Below are 20,716 nucleotides of genomic sequence, written 5' to 3'. Positions count from 1 at the left end.
ACACCCTATTCGTCATTATCGCATAGCGGCACGATGTTGGTGGCTAAAAGGGATACAATATAACATCAACTCGTCGATGAGTGGTTTCGTACTCCGCATGGCCTTCGGTGATTTCATTTGGAGGGGCAAAGACTGGGTGGTGTATAAACAAAAAGAACCTAGAGTTAACACAATATGCCCAAGCGATTCCCAGTACATTGAAGGAAGAAAAAGAAAAAGTTGTTCCATGTTTTTCTTCCACTAATCTCACTTCTATTTTTTCTCTATTACTCCACCAATAACTAGTATGTGAATGATTTCTATAAATAAATAAATAATATTTTAGTAAAATATTAAATTATTAGGTATGACCAAAATCAGGAAAATTAATAGAATCATCCAGAGTTTCAAAAAGTAGTTACTAAAACATTAGATTTGTACATGTGAAATATTTATTTATTTGTGGTTACGTTAAATTTCAATTTTAAGTAATCATGATAACATCTTGATTACCATAGTGGCTCGGCTTCCACATACGTAATGTCATATCTCAAAACATTCAGTATCATTATCGCTAATGTTCAACACTACTTTACTAAAACATAATTTTTCTATTCAATATGGAATTGTTTAATAAAACATGTGCCATGCATTTTCATTCTTTCTAATTCCAGTTTACCAACCATAGATTTGTTCATGATCCCAACCACACCATAACCTTTTTGGAGTTTACTGAAGCATAATGGCTTGGCTTCCACATACGTAAAGTCATCTGTCGATTTAACCTTCAGTATCATTATCCCTAATTTTCAACAAAGCAAAAAAAAACCCTGACTATTAGACATGAACCATTTACAAGAGTGTCACAAAAGCTTGTCACACATTCAAAACCAACACAAACAGGTACTACTTAAACTCAGTGTTTGTTCATTAAATCAAACTCCTACCAATAGGCATCACTAGCTACGCCAAAACATATCACGAGTTACTACAAAAAGAACATCAATGCGCATCACAAGCTACTCACGGAAAAATGCATCACTAGCTACTTCAACTTTGTTCGTGCATTAAATCAAACTCCTGCCAATACGTATCATTACCTACTCAAACACGTATCACAAGCTACTCAAACGGAAACATGCATCACCAGCTACTCAAACTCTGTCCGTGCATTAAATCAAACTACTGCTAATAGGTATCACTAGCTACTCAAAATGATATCCTAAGATACTCAAACACGACGGCAATAGCTATCACTAGATACTCAAACTTAGGGTCCGTACATTAAATCAAACTCCTGCACAAATGCCTATGTCACACTTGGCTGAGTACCTTCACTGTTCTGCGTCCTCTGAGTAGGCTGCATATTGTCAGCAACTAGAGCACCAATGTCTGCTTCATGAGATGAAGAGCTGCAACATCGAAACAACAATGCATAAACAATGACAAATCGTTACAAGGAAATATCTTCAACTAAAATCTATGATACATTTGCTTACGGGATCGCAAGTCTTGGACATCTTCTTCTATCATGACCACTCTTCCTACACCCAGTGCATCGACGTTTATGTCGTCCCGCTGCCTTCTCATGTTGTCCTTTAACTCTTTTCGAACAACCTTTTGATTTTACTCGGTTTGGATCTTTCATTCTCACTTGGGCAGAACTAGTTTCGCCCTCTTTATTGGCTTCTTCAACATGAGCTCTTGATGACGCCAAGCTAATCAGCTTCCCACGAATGTCGTCAAATATTTTTTTGCAGTAAGTCAAGACCTTCATCATACAACAATGCCGAATCAATTAAATCGGCTGCAACTTTGCACAATGTCGATCTCTTAACCAAAATACAACCATTAACACTATCTTTAACTTCTTTGTCATCCTTATCAAAAACTACACCAGACTTTGCACTTTTCATCCATCTTTCCAATATATACTTCTCTGGCAAATACGCAACCTGCTTCATTCTTAAAAATGATATGATGTGCCGGCACAGAATTCCACGAAATTCAAATCCACGACAGCTGCAAAAAGCTTGATCAATATCTTTATCATGAACAAACTCCTTTATTCGTATAACCCCCGGCTATACCCTCTGAATTACTTTGTATGTGCAGTGAGTCTCATCTTCCTTTACAACTTCAAAGAAGCATAAAAGCTTTCGAAGTCCTCGCGCTCAAAGATGTCAAGAATTCCCCTTGTGTAAATGCCTCATATTTGAAGTTGCGTTGGTGTGAGAAGTGGAGTTGGAGGTTTTTCGTTCTAATCAACATGATCAGCCAATAACTCCTTGTGCCTCAATGAAGCAAGAGCTCTTTCAAAACGTACTATAAATTTCATCAACGTGTTGTTCTTGTTAATATATTTTTTGAAAAACAAATGGCAGCGTTCGGCCCGTTGACTACTTGACATCCCAACTGAAAACAAATATTTTACATATGATGGAACCCAATTCTCCCGCAGGGCATAAATTGAGCTCAACCACATATGCTCTTTCAGTCCATTATTTGTGATAACTTCATCCTATTTCGCATCAAATTCTTCTTTGGTGTCCATATCCCATATGCAATTGCATAGTTCTAAAAAACATTCTGCTATGTCGGCTTTCTCGGTCAACTTATTCATTATATGCCATATGCAATATCTATGGAACGTTGTAGGGAGACTTGCTGCAATCGCCTTTGCAATGGCTGCATCTTGATCGGTAATGATCATTTTGGGTGCCTCACATGGCATGGCTTTCTTAAATTCCTCAAACAACCAAACAAATGCTTTTGTGCTTTCACTGGTTAGGAAACCACAACGAAACAATATTGTCTGAAGATGGTTATTAACACCTATTAAAGGCTCAAACACCATGCCATAGCGGTTGGTGTTTAAAGTCGTATCAAATACCACCACATCTCCAAAACTCCCATAAACTCATCTTAACCTTGCATCTGCCCAAAATGCATTAACCATCCGTCCTTCTGAATCTACCTCTATCTTGAAATAGAATGATTCATTTTTTTCTTGCTCACCCAAAAAATGCTCCTTAAGAAGATCTGCATAATGGCCAGTCACCTCTGCTCACATGTCCCTTTGGTAATTATAGACATCTTTCCTTAAAAATCCAATATTTTCCATTCCACCCGCTTGCACCTCAAGAAGGCTTAATTGTTGATGTATTGAGATATTAACTTTGGAAAGATATGCATTATATGCCTTTGCAGACTCGGTAACTTTACGGTGGCATCTCAACAAATGGACTTTATCGTATGTTGTCATTTCATGGTTGTGTTCCTCCTTGAAGGCTACAACAATGTACTTATTCTTCAAAGATGGCAACAAAACAACAAGTTTAGCCAAGCAACCAGTTCGAACCCATCCTCGCCTTCTTTTCTTACCCCTAATATTGGTTGTCCCTTGTTTACAACATACAAATTCTTTCCTTACTATCTCCCCTATCCCACTTGATGTTTTGGTTGTAGAACAACGAACACCAAATCCTGCATTTAGTGCATACAGATTATACATCTTCAACGCATCCTCAAGGGAATCAAATTCAAGTCCTAGTTTTGGTTTGAACTCCACACTAACTTCCAGTGTCACCTCTGCTTCAGACTCCGTTTCACAATTCTTGCAATTTAACCCTGAAAATCATATCACCATCATAATAATATTGCCACATGTGTTCAAAGACCATTCAAATTTATTTTAACCACAATACAATATGCAAAATATAAACACAGAAATATCAAATAGACTATCAAACATTAGTAAATAATTCAGTCTAAAACGAAATAAGCCATGAACCATTACTGAATTTACCTGCTACATCTACGAAGCTTTCTGGAGACTAATGAAACCCTAAACAACCTACATCCAAACTACCGTAAATTATGCCCATATACTTGGTCAAAACATTTCCTCCAATATACTGAAATTAACAAATACTGGATATGAATTACCTCGTAAGTGATTTTGATCTTCAAATTTTCAACAAATATCAAATAAACTATCAAACATTAGTAAATAATGAAGCCTGAAACGAAATAAGCTATAACCCATTAGTGAATACACGTGCTACACCTAAGAAGGGTTTTGAAGTCTCTAGTGAAACCTTAAACAACCTACATCCAAAATAGCGTAAATTATGCCCATATATTTGGTCAAAACATTTCCTCCAGTACACTGAAATTAACAAATATAGGATATCAGTTATCTCCTAAGTGATTTTGATCTTCAAAATTTCCACAAATAACAAATAGACTATGCAACATTAGTAAATAATGGAGTCTGAAACGAAATAATCTATGAACCCATTAGTGAATAAAAATGCTACACCTACGAGGCCGTTTGGAGTCTCTACTGAAACCTTAAACAACCTACATCCAAACTAGCGTAAATTATGCCCATATACTTGGTCAAAACATTTCCTCAAGTATATTAAAATTAACAAATACAGGATATCAGTTATCTCATAAGTGATTTTGATCTTCAAATTTTCAACAAATATCAAACAAACTATCAAACATTAGGAAATAATGGAGTTTGAAACGAAATAGGCTATGAACCATTTGGAGTCGCTAGTGAACATTAAACAGCCTACTCGAATTCACTCCAAATCATGCCTATATACTGAGTTATATAATTTCCTCCACTGGAATTCACAAATACATGATATCGCTTACCTTGTGACTGATTTTGAGCTTCGAAATTTCAACAAATATGATAATGTCGTCAATTTAGAGCGGCACATCTACCCCCAAAAAATTTTGACCATCCTCTCCTCAACGATTCCAACTCAACGCAAGTTTCCAGTTTGCTCCAACACTTTAAACCGACGACTCCAGAACCAAAGGGTCTCGAATCCTCAAGTATTCGAAGTCAACGCCACTTTCGATCGTGCTCAAAGATTCTAACAAGGTGTCACGCTCACCAATTTTTTTGGTAACCAGATGGGTCCTCAAGGCTTCACGAATGCGCGGACACACAATCATCAAACCAGATAAATCTCAGCCGATAAAACTGACTGAAGCCAAAGGAGCTTCCTCTCGGCCCTAGCGCCTGCCCATAAGCCAAACGTGGCAAGTCGTTGTTTGCTTCCCTTCGTGAAACAAAGGTGAGCTGTGAAGGCAAAGCCATCACGGCCTTGGTAAGCTCGGACGAAGGGAGTGATAACTCCTCAGATACACGGCCAAAATAGGAAAGTCAAGTGGCGTCAAGGTCCCACACTTCATTTAATGAAGTAACGCCCCTGACTACAGCAGAGGGCCCACGATCCACTTAAGAGCATTTAATGTGCAAGGGAAAGGGGGAAGTGATTGAAGTCAGGATATGGTGAGTGAAATCAGGGTGATTAGGTGCAAAAATCTTACGACTTGTAAGATTAAGTCACCAACCATCAGACCACAGCATTAAATGCTCCTCCAAGGTCCAAGACGCAGAACCCACGATCAGGGCGGCGGCCGGGATTTATGGGGGTCATACCACCATGCTTCACGTTCCCAAATGTCGACTCGACTACCCACTATCTATGATCAACCTCATCATGCAGATTTTCAGCCTTGCTGTCTCCTCAGGACTTCTCCTATAAATATCGGGCTCTAACTACGTCTAAAGGGTTCAACACCAAACACAAGCCTCCCACGGAGCAGATTATATTTTCCTGTCATTTACCTTCTGTCATTTATCTTCCTGTAATGCACTTTCAATACCTTTACTTGTTTTCTTAGGAGTAGTGACAGCTTGTAGGAAAATACATTCATCAATATATCATACGGCCCTTAATTCTCAAGGCGCCGGAGCACCATCTTGTTATTCTCTCATTCATCTCATATATCATATGACCGTTGTTACCCAGCAACGCGCCGGAGCATCACCTAAAAACCCACCATCAACACCATCATTCAACAGCCTTGTAGCTCAGGCCATGAACCTGACGGCCAAGATCAATTCCTCTCTCGGCCACAATCGCTCTAATTAGAAAGTTAAACTCAAACAAGCGCATAACTCATCTATCCACCCAATCGCACCATCCTCAAACGCACGGTAGACCGTGCTGGCACGCCCGCGCACAACCGTACCGCACCAAAGAAGGACGACACGTGTTGACGCAGATCCCCACGGCCCGAAGCACCAGGTCGTGAGATTTGCAGGACCAACAGAGACACAAATAGACAGAGAGAACAAACTTTTTTTGGAGGGAGATATTGTGGTCTTCAAGAGCAAAATACATATGTTTTGGAGGGTGGAGGCCGCGTTCTAGTGGAACAGTTTCAGACATGTTCAGTTACAATTGCTTCTTAGCAGCCGTTAGATTTGATCCAACGGTGTTCTCAAGAAGAGGTTTGCAAAAAGAAGTTCCCACCAGAGAATAGCCCATCATCTCAAAGCTTCAACACCATCCATATGACTCACTACTCTAATTTAGAAGAATGAGAATTTGAACTCGGATGCAAGAAAGTAGACACACTAACTGGCCTAATTCAAAATTGTGGTTGGAGTTGAGTTTTTAAATTTCTCTCTATAATGTATGAGCATTATAGAGCCCATTAGAGATGCAGAGGATGAATAATGAAGATGATACAAATAACAATAGAAAATTATGAACGCAAACCATGTCATAGAGGTGGTTTTTGACCTAAAACCATCTTACATGTTAGGGTTTAGAATTCTCCAAATATGGTTTGGGTTCTTAATTTGTTGATGTTATTATGTTCTTTGGTTTCTAAGTTCGAAACCTTCCCCGCATTTTTTTTTTCTTTTCACCTATGCTTCTAGCTCACTCGTTAATTGTTGGCTTATATCTTCCTTTGGAGGCCTTTTGCTTGGGGCCTTATGCGGTTGTACAACTTGCACATCCGAGAGGGGCGGGCATGCTAGATGGATTGCTAGTAATTTCCTATCATCCCTCCATTTGGATGAAGGAATTGAAAATTACATAGAATTCTAAAATGACGGAATTTAGATTTCCATCATTTCAATTTCTAGTAATTGAAGATTTCAATGTTTGGATTTATGTATGTCGAAGTTTGTAAATGACAATACGGAAATTGTGAAATGATGCCTATTTTAGTGGAAATTAAACTCGGGAATTTGATGCCCCAATTCCCACGACTTTTTCCGCGCGTCATTTAATAAATTCCGCGCTTAAGTTGCCAAATAAGTAAATTGTCAATTTCTCCTATTAAATTCCATACTTTTGGCTAAATTCTAAGTTATTTTCCCTCATCCAAACAGAGAAATATCTATTTAGGTAATTTTATAACATAACAAAATTCTAATTCAATTTTTATAAAAGAAGTGGTTAATTGGAAAATAAGAATGAGGGTGGGAATAGCACCAACTTTTGTTTAAATAGAAAAATAAATAAGGAAGACCAAGTCCACCACATAGTAGGGTATATATATATTACACATAGTAATTAAGGAAGACCAACTTTTGTTCAAACCCCTTTCAAGTAATTAAGGAAAGACATTATATTACACATAGTAGGGTATATATATATATGAAAGGTTACATTATATTTTACATATTATTGTTTACAACACCTTGTGCTCAACATGGAGAAATGAAAAAGGCATTTCTCTAGTATCATTGCAACTCTACTAGACCCATGTCCCTATATATGATCTCTCTCACAACATACATGAGACCTACTCCATACTAAGACCACTATGCATTTTGTCAAAAAGATATAACCGGCACATAGAATAATTTTTACCTCTTTTCAGACCGTCTATTTATTACCCGACGTAGCATCAATTCCACCGAACTCAGTCAAAAATTGATGAAACCAAATCAATTTATCAGACTCCAGGATCAGGTTGCCCAATATCGTGCACGCCATTGTTATTTCCACCCTTTCCTTCAAACTTGATATACTTGTACCACTTGGCGCATAATATATACACCAAAAGATCAGCCGTTGTCAAAGCTGCCAAGAGAAAGTAGAATCTATCCAAATGACCCTTGTTTAGGTTTCCAGGGATCCATCCTGGCATTTCATCTCTGGTAGAAACTTTCATCACAATTGTAACAAGCAAGCTACTCACATAGTTCCCAAGTGATATTGAAGTCATGCAAAGTGCACTCCCAAAGCTCTTCAGCCCGTCAGGTGCTTGTCCATTGAAGAACTCCAATTGACCAACATACATGAACACTTCTGATGCTCCTACAAGCACATACTGAGGAACTTGCCAAAATATGCTCAATGAGCTTGGACTTTCACAATTGTTGCATTCTTTGACTGCATATTTTAACCTGAAAAGCTCCACAACTCCAGCTGAAACCATTGCCATGATTGCAATGACAAGACCAATCCCCATCCTTTGAAGCTCAGTGAGTCCTTTCTTTCTAAGCCTGCCAAAAAGCGGATCGAGAAACCGCCTGTAGATGAAGATAAAAGCCGCTACGCTGAGAATGTCGAAGCTTGACATGCTGGCTGGGGGAATGTGGAACCCTGAAACGGTGGTCTTCATTGCAGCACCTTGTTCTACAAAGAGTGATGCCATTTGAGTGAAAACTACAGAGTAAAGTATTGTGCACAACCAAATTGGGAGGAGTCTCAGTATGCATTTCACTTCTTCTACTTGTGTCACTGTGCAGAGGCGCCATGGATTGTGAGCTCCCTTGTTGTCCATGTCGTTCATCTCCTTCGATGTGATGACTGCTGCTCTATCCAAGAATCTGGTGAAAATAATCAAAACATATGGATTGTGTTTAGCATTTATTAAAACTACTGAATTAAGAGACCTATATTTGGAGTTCTTTTGGTATATTAGTGATTTTTTTTTTTTTGGCGTGGTTTTAATAAAAACAATATAGCATAAAAGTGTTTCATACAAAAGCAGTCCTGCACACATTCGTTTGACTATTGATGATATCTATTAAAAATATAATTTGTTCCTAAAAATAAAAAAAAATCTTAAAAAGCATATGAACTTACTTGAATCCATGGGTGTGAACTATGTTCCTATCATTTGGAGAGCATTCCTTCCCATCTTCCACATACAAATCCTCCCCACTTGGCGTCATCTCAACCTTCCATTTTCTTGTTGCAGCAACCATCACCCGGCAAAACCTAGAGAGAGGGTTGCCCTGAGGCTTGAAATGCCTGTACCTTGGAGTACCACAAAGAAACAGGACCAATGCCGTGGCAGCAGAGCCAGTGGATGCCCAAAACCCTAGAGTCCACATTCCTTTATCCTCGAAGTAGCCCAAGATTGTGTTTGAAAAGAGAGAGCCAAGATTTAAAGCCAAGTAGAAGTAGCTAAAGAAGGCTATCTTTGACTGCCCTTCTTTGGGGTCCCCTTGGTCATCAAACTGGTCCGCCCCAAATGTAGCTATGTTAGGTTGGTAGCCTCCATTTCCTAGGGCAATAAGGTATATAGAGATGTAGAACAATCCGATTACAAAGGCTGAGTGGTCTCCACATGGAGAATTTTTATCACCGCAGCCTTTAGGCTTGAGTAAGAATATGTAGGTCGATAGTGATAACAACGACAAACCCTGTGGAAAAAAAAAGTACAAACAAACAAACAAATTTACATGAGTATATACTTACAAAAAAATATAGATAATGTTTAACACAATGTACCTAAAGAAGAGGAAAGGGAAGACAATCTATAGAGTTGAATTTTTTTATTTTATCATAAGGGCAGGGCGGAGCTAGAATTGTAAAGTTAGGGGGGGCGAAGTAGAAAATACAAGTATATAAAACACCCAAGTATTCAATAATTACATGTTTAGAGCTAAATATTTATAATTTAGTCATGTCTAATTTGTTTTAGAGGGAACTATAACTTCAATTATAAGTTGTTTATTATAAATTATATATGTTATATATAATATAATAGAGGAGAGATAAAAAGATGTAGTTAATCTTGTTTAAAATGTGGTGCTTAGTTTTAGAATAATTCTTTTAAAGTGTTTTTTGAAAAAAGCACTTTGATTTTTAATAAAAATTTTGACGTTCTTCAAATAGAAGCACTTTCAATAAAAGCATTTATAAGCAGAAGTGGTTCCTACAAAAGCAAATTCCAAATTGGCCATAAAACAGAAAAATATGATCATATGATGTAACATATAATGAAAGACGGCACAAGTCTTGTACCTCCCCCAGTAGGAGTCACTAAGGAAAGTGCCAAGAAGAGAGAAGAGGTAGTCACACCAATCTTTATTATTATTATTATTATTTTTCAATAAACCATGTGATCCCTATTATTCACAGAAAATAAAAATATTCCATACAAATATTTGAGATTGAGGGCTTGTTGGACACGGCATCTTAAAAGGCTAAAAGCACTAATATAGTATTTGGCAGAAAAACTTAAAAGTACTTCTGGATCATAAAAGCTTCGAGAAATAACTGGCTATAAAACATAAAAATATGATCATATGATGTACGTAATGAAAGACACAAGTCTTGTACCTCCCTCAGTAGGAGTCACTGAGGAAAGCGCCAAGAAGAGAGAAGAGGTAGTCACACCAATCTTTATTATTATTATTTTTCAATAAACCATGTGATCCCTATTATTCACAGAGAATAAATATATTCCATACAAATATTTGAGATTGAGGGCTTGTTGGGCACGGCATCTTAAAAGGCTAAAAGCACTATATAGTATTTGGCAGAAAAACTTAAAAGTACTTTTGGATCATAAAAGCTTCGAGGAGTGTGATTCTGGATAGGCCAATAATCACTTCTATGAAGAATCACTTCTCCATGTAATCATGTTAAGTGGTTTTAAGTAAATTTATGGAGAAACACATTGGAGGTGATTTTACCCATAATTGCTTAAAATCACTTAAAGTAATTATATGAAGAAGCACGTGGGAGATGTTTCTTCCCGTAAGTGATTCTGGCACTCCCAAATAAGCCCTTCTATAAAGCAGCTTCCAATGTTTTTTTTTTTTAATGAAGCACTTTAATTTTTAATAAAAATCAGAAAAATATGATGAATAGTATTTTTGAATGGCAAGTATAGCAAATAACTTACAATGACAAAAATAAGTTGAAAGATAGCACAAGTCTTGTACCTCCCCCAGTAGGAGTCACTGAGGAAAGCGCCAAGAAGAGAGAAGAGGTAAACAGTTCCAGTCCATTTGCTGACATTATTTGCAGCCTCTGCGTTGTCTTGGCCCAGCACCCTCGTCAGCATCAACACCAAGTTCACTCCTACTCCAAAGAATGCCAGCGTTGCCAGCCCTTGATTCACTGATGATCAGATCATCATGATCAGATTATGAAATTTATATAAATAAATAAAAAATAAAAAAAAGAAGCTGATTCTGATACGCAATAATTAACCAATTGTTTAGGGTGGTTGATCATAATTAGTGAGTGATTAGATATAAATCAATTTGTGTGCTTTAAAAAAAAAATTGATGATTATAAGCACTTATTGATTAACAATGGAGAACAGGCCATGGTCACATAATAATAGGCTGGGCACATATAGAAGAAGAACGATATGTGACATCGTACTCCGTTGATAGGAGAACACGTGGCGATGTGATCGTAACGCATAAATTTATCCATCCCCCCACCCTTCTCCTTGGACCACTTGGGCAAACTAGTTGTGCTTAGAAGTCAAAAAAACCAGCTATTGTTGATTTGATTTTAGCTAAAGTCATCTATTATAAATCATAAGTATCACATCATTAGAAAGGAAAAGAGAAAACACCTCAAAAGTATCACATGATTTTGGTTGTCCAACTAATCAGATAATAAAATTTCTTCACAAATACATAAAATTCAATTTTCTTTTATAGGAACCTCGTAAATTGTATTAATTTAGAAAATATTACATCATCGTTTAAAATGGAAGACAACCAAACATGATCGTCTTTCATCCAAACAACTAACTCAGAACGAGATAAAGCAAAATAGATAGTTAAACTAATCGTGTTGATAATTAGTATAATTAAGGATAGGGTTAAATACCTAATATGAGAGTTGCAGCAACCCATGTTCCAGTTCTCCCTCGGACTGCAGGACGACCGTACCAATCAGTGGTTCCATCTAAGGTACAAACTTCTTTGATCTTTTGGTTCTTTTCCTCAACATATTCCTGAAAATTTGAATTTGTGACAATAAATTAGCACTATAAATTATCCATCTAAATGCAATATTTATTTATGTTCAAATCAATGATTTTGATACGCACTCTGCTAAAAACCCCTAATGACCAAATTTCGATGGTGTTACAATTTGACATGTTATATTGTTAAATTATCACGTAGAAAAGGTAATTAATATACCAAGAACGAGAAAAAAACAAATTAATGGAGATGAAGAAGGAAAAGGTAATATCTGTATCTTAGCACTCATGAATAATGCACCGTGTCATTTTAGGCTTTCAAATACAATTTGAATTCAGTGATATCTTAGTCATGAGTGCACTTTCGTTTTACACTAGTACTCCATCTCTTACCAAGTGAATCTTACAGAACTATTATATATAATTAAGATCCTTATTCTTTTTTTGGAACCATCTGCCGTCTCACTCCTAGAATATCATTCACTACCCACTGATCATAGAGGCATGCAAAACTTCAACGAGTTGCCGTATATACGATTTTTATGCCTCAATTAATATGCATGTTAGTCATCAATTTCTAAAATAATCAGTAAATGTGATACATGTAACATCACTCGTCAGAAATCATCATCATATATATATATATATATAGAGAGAGAGAGAGAGAGAGAGAGGAACAAGATGATGAAGTGTTTGTTCGAAGGTAGGGAGGAAGTAGGAGTGAGGGCTGCATATACAGAGGATGACAAGATCTCTTATTGTAGGGAGTAAGTAGGATTCCTTCTCCATTTCGTTTTGTAATTTCCTTGTCCATATTGGTTTAGCTCCACGGAATTCTATTCCTTATAGGCTAATTAGGGCTTGTAGTGCTGGGCTTCACATAAAAATGGTTTTTTCAGTGATATATATCTTTGTTATCAGTGCACTTTCGTTTTACATTACAGCTATCTTACAGAACTATTATATATAATTAAGATTTTCTTTTTTGCGTATGCATAACATCACATATGTAAATTAAGATCTTTGATCTTCATATACACGTGTTTTCACACACACAACTGCTGCATGCACCACACAGAGATATGGAAAGGTAGCATATATATATATATCTTTAATATATACAATATGGTATACATTCACTAACCTGGTCGCCTTTGCAAACATTCAAGCAGGCCATTGCCATGTATTTGGCTAAACCTTGAAGAGAGAGAGAGAGAGAGAGAGAGAGAGAGAGAGAGAGAGAGAGAGAGAGAGAGAGAGAGAGAGAGAGAGAAAGAATCAAATATTATTGGAGGAACAAAAAGATGAAGTGTTTGTTCGAAGGTGGGGAGGAAATAGGAGTGGGGGGGATATATATAGAGGTGGCAAGATTACATGAACGGCTAGGATTACATGTGGAAAGGTACGTGGAAACTAAGACAAAGAGCTCCAGCTGTTCACGGGAAAATTGGTCGACTGAGTAAGTGAGAAGGAAATGTACAGGAAGGAAACATGTAGATGGATTGGATTGACTGGACTAATTAGAACGGGACGGGCTCAGGCTTTAGGGTAAAAAGAAGCGTGACATTGTTGGATACAGTCATCCTCCTCCTCACAGCACAACACAACACAACACGTCATTTTCACGTGAGGCTGTCTTTGATATCGACGTCTTTGAAACATGGCTCTACTGTTTTTATGAGTTGTTAATTTTCTGCACGACTGTTTTTCACCAAATTTTTGGGTGTTCCATTTTGTTTTTTTGTATGTGGTTTCTTTTTGCGAGTTTGATGTTCCAACAAACATGATATATGCGTGATTGTCCACTTCTTTTTGGCTACTTTTTGAGGACTTAATTTGACCGTAAAACATATGTATGGCCCGACTTAAAGGAAAATGGAGAGTAGCCAATTATGAAAATATCTTCCAAATTAACCCTATTATATATATATATATATATATATATATATCAGTCCCCTTTTATTAGGGGATCCCTCGAATAATTTTATTTGAGAGACACCCTTTAGGATCCCCTACAAATATTTTTTCAACGATTAAAACCATCTCTTTTTTAAGTCTACATTCATATATTATCCTTGCAAAAAATTAGACAAATTGGAAACCGTTTCGATATCCAATTGTGTCCTACAAAATCAATGAACACGGTGCTTTAAGAAAGTACTAAAATTTCAATAATTCAATTGAGTGGTCAAATGATATCGGATTCAAGTGATTTTTTGTAGAGATGATCTTTGAATGAGTATCTACAAAATAGACGATTTGGATTAATGAAATACAATACAGAGTGCTTCCTACAAGGGTGTCCCTCAAATAAATTATATATATATATATAGACGGTTCCAGAATTTCAAAATGGGATAAACTACCTTACTTGAAGGGGTGTTAGGAGTAGGCTCGGGTGGGGCTGTATTAGATATTTTGGGCTTAAAAAAATACCCCACGTAGGCTATAGCACAGGGTTTTCATGATATCGGCCTTTAATAGAGGAACCCATACTTAATTTTCATTAATATTGATCCAAAATAAAGAAGAGGAAGAACAAGTAAGGATGACATCCCCCAACGCTAGTAAGTGTTTTAAATCCCTAATTAAATTAAATCTAACCAAAATAAACTCTAATTAACCTAGCTATGTACTAACCCTGGACAAATTGGTAGTCACGATTGGTAGTCAAAATACGGGTCAATATATCTGTAAATTTAAGAACTGATATTATCTGCACGGTCAATATTTTTATTCTAGGTAATAGCAAAGTTTTTTTTAAAGGTTTTGGCCATGGAGATGGTAGTGATAGAAGTATGGTAAGATATTTGTGAGACATTAATTGAAGTAAACAGTTAGTTTTTTTTATAAAAAAAAAATTTCTACATTAGAAAATACAAAAAAGGAATGTAATCCTATTTGGCAGAAAATTTAATGGAATTATATCAATGACAATAAATGCGACAATTAAATCCAACTTATGTTCTTAATTTTGGACTTATCCTAAATTTTCTATGATTAAAAGCTGAAAAGTATGGACGACCTACCCTAATATCAACGAATGAGAATGAAAATGGGGTTGAATAAGGGAAAAATAGGACAAAATTAATTAAAAATGTCATCGTCTTGGATTTAAAAAAAAAAAAAAAGAAGAGAGAAAATAATTGGAGTGAATAATGAGGAGTTTTTTGGTCTTGTGGACTTCATTTTGCAGCCAGTCGATTTGGCCTGAACAAATACATTTTTTCTCCAATTATGTTCTGTTTTAAATTATTATATTATTTATTTATTAGAATAGAATTATTGGGTGCAATGGACAAATAAATTTCTATGCTAAAAATTGCCAAATATGACCAGGAGTTCCTTTGGTGCTAAGAGCTAGAAGCAGCCGGTCCAGTCAAGCTTAAATTTGTAGTGGACGCTCTTAGTTCAGAGTACATGGACATTCTGGTTTGAGGGCCACACCAGAAAGTTCTACATAAAGAGGGGGAAAAAAACACTCAAAAAGAAATCTGGTTTTTAAACACTCGGATTAATCTTCATTAATTCTTGAGGATGCATGCATCAATAGATTATTAGTCAAGGTGCTGGCACGTTAATTTCATGTGTACTTACAGGATTTTGATTCGGGTCGTGGGATTCAAATTTGAAACTTCTTCTATAACACTGAGAAAAGAAGTATCATTAAAACAAGAAATCAGTTAAAATGCGCATGATTTGAGGCATTAATAAACTTGTTTTACATGATTTATAAGGTATAACTTATACGTCAAGCAATTTCAAAGTATTTCTGTATTTAAGTTTGCAACCAATAGTTGTTTGAATTGGTTTTTGGGTACACCTGTAAACCTTATCAATTTCTTTGATTTTTCAAAACATCATAATTAATAAAATTAAAATAAGAAACATTGGCAAGTTTTTCTTGTTTTTCCTGGTTTCCCTTAAACCTTGTTTCCATGAAATTTTGAGTGCTCAAGACGTTAATTAATGAACCGGTTCTTTCTTAACATGTTGAAGTATTTTAATTTTTTTCATCTTCGTCTCGTACACCAACTCGCTCTTAATCTAATAATATTTCTTTTTTTATAATTGAAATGATAAGTTCAAATCCCCTTGATACACGATAATCTTGTAGGGCTTTTAACACCGAGTAGATGGCGAAGTTACATACGTATATGTCATCTTAAAACCTTGTATTTAAATAGAGAGTTTATATTTTAATAGAGCGGATCATGACACATTCCATGTATTCTAATGTGGAACTCAATGTTGGCAACAACTTTTTCCCACTTCAGCCAGTGCATAACTCCACACGAATTCGACAAACTTTGAACTAAACTATACCAGATCTGGCAAGTTGCGATATTTTTATCAGATCAAAAGACATGTTTTAAATATTATGAGTGCTCAAGTGGATCCATGGTGGTGGGTGGCTTATGTCCAAGGAGACAACTTAAAGTCAATGTCATGCTTAAAGCTACAATTTTTCTATATTTTTTTTCTTTGTTCGCATTCAACCAGTCATTTTCATGCATAATTTTCAAAGCTAAACCCTAGCTGTGTATAGGGTTAGACTTGAAGTCCAGATTCGCTTTTATAATAAGTGCATGTGAAAAGCAGCTGCTGCTATGAAATTCAGGCACGGCTCTTTCCTATTGAAACATGTTGCTTGTTGCTTATCACTTTTTAACGTGATAAAGATTAAGCAGCTTATGAATAAGCACGAGCAAATATACACCTTCTTTCTAGATATTTCTTTTTTAAAAAAATTTTATAATTTTTTTATAATTTTTTTTGTTATTGTTATTGTTTTTGCTTTTTGGTGTTGGGTCCCGGTTGTTGTGTCAGCAAGTTGAATTTAATCGATTTGGTTGCAGATTTTCAAACTTGTTTGATGGCCTTTTCATTAGTTGTCTTGTCTTGGATAACCATTTTTTGACTTTAATATATGAATTCAAGTGATAATCACTCTCAAGATTTGATAATCTTGGGATTTATTGACTATGCCGAAATTATGATTCAGCATTGAAAATTTGTTGTGTCTAGGGTTTGTGAGGCCCTATCAATTTTGGTGGAATTACATTTTTTTTTTTGTTTCTTAGTGTAGAGTAGTCTTTACTTTAGACTCCTCCACTTTAATTCTTGTGCTTGTAATTTCAACAAATTTGTAATTTTGGTTGCACGATGGTCCTCCTTGGCTAATATTCATGATGAATTTGCAATAGTGATTAAGTGATTAATTAAATGGTTGATTATTTTGCTATATTAAAAAAAGGCTTATTTATTGTTTCACTCTCTAAAACGGACGTTTGATCTCACTTTACCCTATTAAACTGAAATTTTCTCACTTAACCCCTAGAATCTCTAAAAGTTTTGCTTCAATTTTCTCACTTTACCACTTCCGTCCATTTCTGTCCACAAAACCGTTAAGGGTGCTGACGTGACATGGGCATTTTAGTAGTTTTAGCTATCTATCTTATCTCCTCTCTGCCTCTCTCCCCTCCCCCACCCAACCCCCATCGCACCCCACCCCTTCCCCTCTTATCTCACATCTCTTCTCTCTCTCTCTCTCTCTCTCTCTCTCTCTCTCTCTCTCTCTCTCATTATCTTTGCCAAGAGAGAATATGGGGAGTAGCTGTCGAGGAGATTTTTTTATAAATTTTGAGTAGTAGTGGTTTAGGTGTGTTGAGTAATTCTATGGAGGGTGAGGTTTAGGATGGGGATTTGGTCTAGCGAGGGGAGGGGAGAGAGGAGAGGAGAGAGAGGAGGGGGAGGGGTAGGGGTGAGGTGCAAAGGAGGTTGGGTCTGGGAGGAGAGAGGAGAGAGAGGTAGAGGGACAAAGGGAGAGAGAGAATAGAGAAGATAAGGAACTAAAATTACTAGAAAGTCCATGTCACGTCATCACATTTAACTGTTTTGTGGATGGAAATAAGCGGAAGTGGTAAAGTGAGAAAATTTTAGCAATTTTTAGAGATTCATGCGGTGAAATGAGAAAATTTTAGTTTGAGGTGGTAAATTGAGACCGAGTGTCTGTTCCAAAGGGTGAAACATTAAATAAGCCTTAAAAAAAGGACAAGGATTTTCATAAAGTCCAGTTTGAGCCAGCTGCCCTAGCCCATTAGCACCATACCGGGCTTGTGTCGAGCCACTAAACGGGCCAATATGGGCATTACATTCTTTGCTTTTTTTTATTTTTTGGATGATTGAACGCAATTAACAAAGTGAGAACGGAAAAGTTTGATTTTGGTTGATTATTTACAAATGAATGACTATGATGGGTTTTAGGATTGGATATGATTTAGATAATTTTAAATTATTATTTTAACGATTGGATATGATTTGATAGTAAGCTAGAGTCGGCAAAGATATATAGATGAAGCTTAATATTGTGCCACATACCTAGCCTATAGGTTGCTAGACTACTTGGGTGGCTTGAAGGTAAACTACCACCCCAAATAGCCTTATGTATAGGCTTTGTAGAGTGCTTAGTGAGCACTTTCCAATTAGGTTTATATATATAAGAATACCTATTGTTCTTACACCTCATGCCAATATACACCACCTCATGCTTTAATTGGTTTTTGAGGACTCCATAATGCAACACGTCAATCTATAAGAGAAAGCTTAGTAAGCATCAACAAAAAACCTTTCTAAATGCTTTTGTAAAGTGTGTGTATATAATGAATATTAAATAAGGTTGAAATGAATTGATATAGTTAAAGCCATATAATAAGATTTGATAGGCTATAGCTATATTGATCATTTGGCTTGCCATACAACTAATATATATATATATATATATAGTGATGAAAACTAATAATTATAATTATTTAATTTTCATGAAATATTAATGAGTTTTTATCAAAAATAGCCAAAATTTACCCTCCACTTTCATAAATGTCAGTTTTGTAAAAAACTTTCAAAAATAGCCAAAAATCCACTTAAATAGACTCAAATGCCCTCAAAGCTAAAACCACATAAATCTAAAATGCAAAACCCTACGAGATAAAAATTTAGAATTTAGTTGGCACATTTGCAGCACTAATCGAACTCCCTGTACGGTAAGTGCCGTTATTTTTTTGGTTTCCATTGCTTCTTTGTTTTTTTTTTTTTTGGTCTGAATTGCTTCTTTGTTCGGTCTACCATTTTTTTTAATAAACATATGCGGGCCCAAGCATAGTCATGCTCATGGGATCTTAACAGTCCACAACATATATATATAGAGGTTTTGATCCTTAACTATCTCGTTATATGCTTATAATCATTTGGACTTGTTTATGAAGTGAGTCATACATATATACATGATATGATACTGCATAGTGTCTTCTTAAATATTGTAGTATCAGATCCGTATCTGTTCATCCCTTTACTGGACAACATGGTTCTTTTTCTTGTTTTTACTGGAATCCATCATGCTTCTTTAATGTTCATGATGGAAGAATTTTTATTTATTCAAAAAAAAAAACTTATATAGTGTTCTCTCAGAAACTTTGCACAACCAAGATGGTCTTGAGGAATTAGCTACTTGGACTTGAATATAAAAGTGTGTGTTGTATGTGATCAGTGCTCTACATGGAGAGGGTTTAGGACGTGAGTAATGGAATGGATGGTTAGAAGATGGAAGCGGGATCCACAAGTGCGATTTCCTTTTCCTAATGTTTCCCGAATTTGTCCAAAAAATATATATATAATCAAATGGTAGTAGTTTTAACTTTTAAGTAGGTTTTAATTTTGGGGGCATTTGAGTCTATTTAAGTGGGTTTTTGGTTATTTTTGAAAGTTTTTTACAAAACTGACATTTATGAAAGTAGGGGGTAAATTTTGGCTATTTTTGATAAAAACTCAATTAATATACATATTTAAAAATATGGGGTTTCACACTTATTTACTGTTACACTCTCTAAAACGGACGTTCTTGGTCTCACTTTACCTTATTAAATTGAAATTTTCTCACTTAACCCCCATAATCTCTAAAAGTTGCTTCAATTTTCTCACTTTACCACTTCTGTCCATTTCCGTCTACAAAACCGTTAAAGGTGCTGACATGACATACAGGGACAGACCCAGGATTTCAAATTGGGGTGAGCTAAATTTACATTATGCACAAACCTAGAAAACTCAACTCGAGTGAATTTCATTGATCACAAAAAAAATATATCCTAATCAAGAGGACATAATGAGTTTTACCCCATAAAATTCATCTAGTACATGTCTCTTTTTTGTTTTCTACGAGTAGGAGTGTGTGAAGTGAAGAATATGTTATTTTCTATCAAAAAAGAAAATAGGGGTATTTTCAACCAAAAAATGGGGGCTTAGCCTTTGGCCCTTTTTGTACCAAAAATAAATAAAAAAGGAGAAGGTTTAGGGTTGAGTAACTGACCCTGACTTATATCTTAATATTTCTAGTGCAAAATTGCAAAAGAAAAAAAAAAAAAAAAAAAGAAGAAGAAAAAGTCCAAAAACAAAACAAAACAAATGACCATAGACTCATAACAGTGGAGCACCCAAGTGGCCCACAACCAATAAAAGAGTGCAGTGCGTGGTTGTCTATTGGCTGGGCTGAGTATATTAGTTTAGGCTGAAAAAAGACAAAGTTACCTAGGCTATAGCCCAGGTTAGCTAAAGGGTAGGTCCGTCCTTGATGACATAGGCATTCTAGTAGTTTTAGCTATCTATCTTATCTCCTCTCTGCCTCTCTCCCCTCCCCCACCCAACCCCCATTGCACCC

The 20,716-nt window shown here is 36.0% G+C and overlaps 1 protein-coding gene across 1 annotated transcript; it reads right to left on the bottom strand.

The window, feature by feature from the left end:
• Positions 1-7,422: 7,422 nt before the first annotated feature.
• Positions 7,423-13,338, bottom strand: LOC110756036 (protein NRT1/ PTR FAMILY 7.2-like). Its single transcript, XM_021957406.2, has 5 exons — positions 13,151-13,338; positions 11,910-12,036; positions 10,963-11,180; positions 8,910-9,472; positions 7,423-8,650 (listed from the first exon to the last, which is right to left on the bottom strand). The coding sequence occupies exons 1-5, from the start codon at positions 13,187-13,189 to the stop codon at positions 7,771-7,773; spliced, it is 1,827 nt and encodes a 608-aa protein (XP_021813098.1). The 5' UTR covers positions 13,190-13,338; the 3' UTR covers positions 7,423-7,770.
• Between the last annotated feature and the right edge of the window lie 7,378 nt (positions 13,339-20,716).

This window comes from Prunus avium, chromosome 2 (genome assembly GCF_965620075.1).
Source record: "Prunus avium chromosome 2, drPruAviu1.hap1.1, whole genome shotgun sequence".
NCBI lineage: Eukaryota > Viridiplantae > Streptophyta > Magnoliopsida > Rosales > Rosaceae > Prunus > Prunus avium.
The sequence above is the reverse complement of the archived record's forward strand: the minus strand, read 5'-3'. Positions and strand labels throughout refer to the sequence as shown.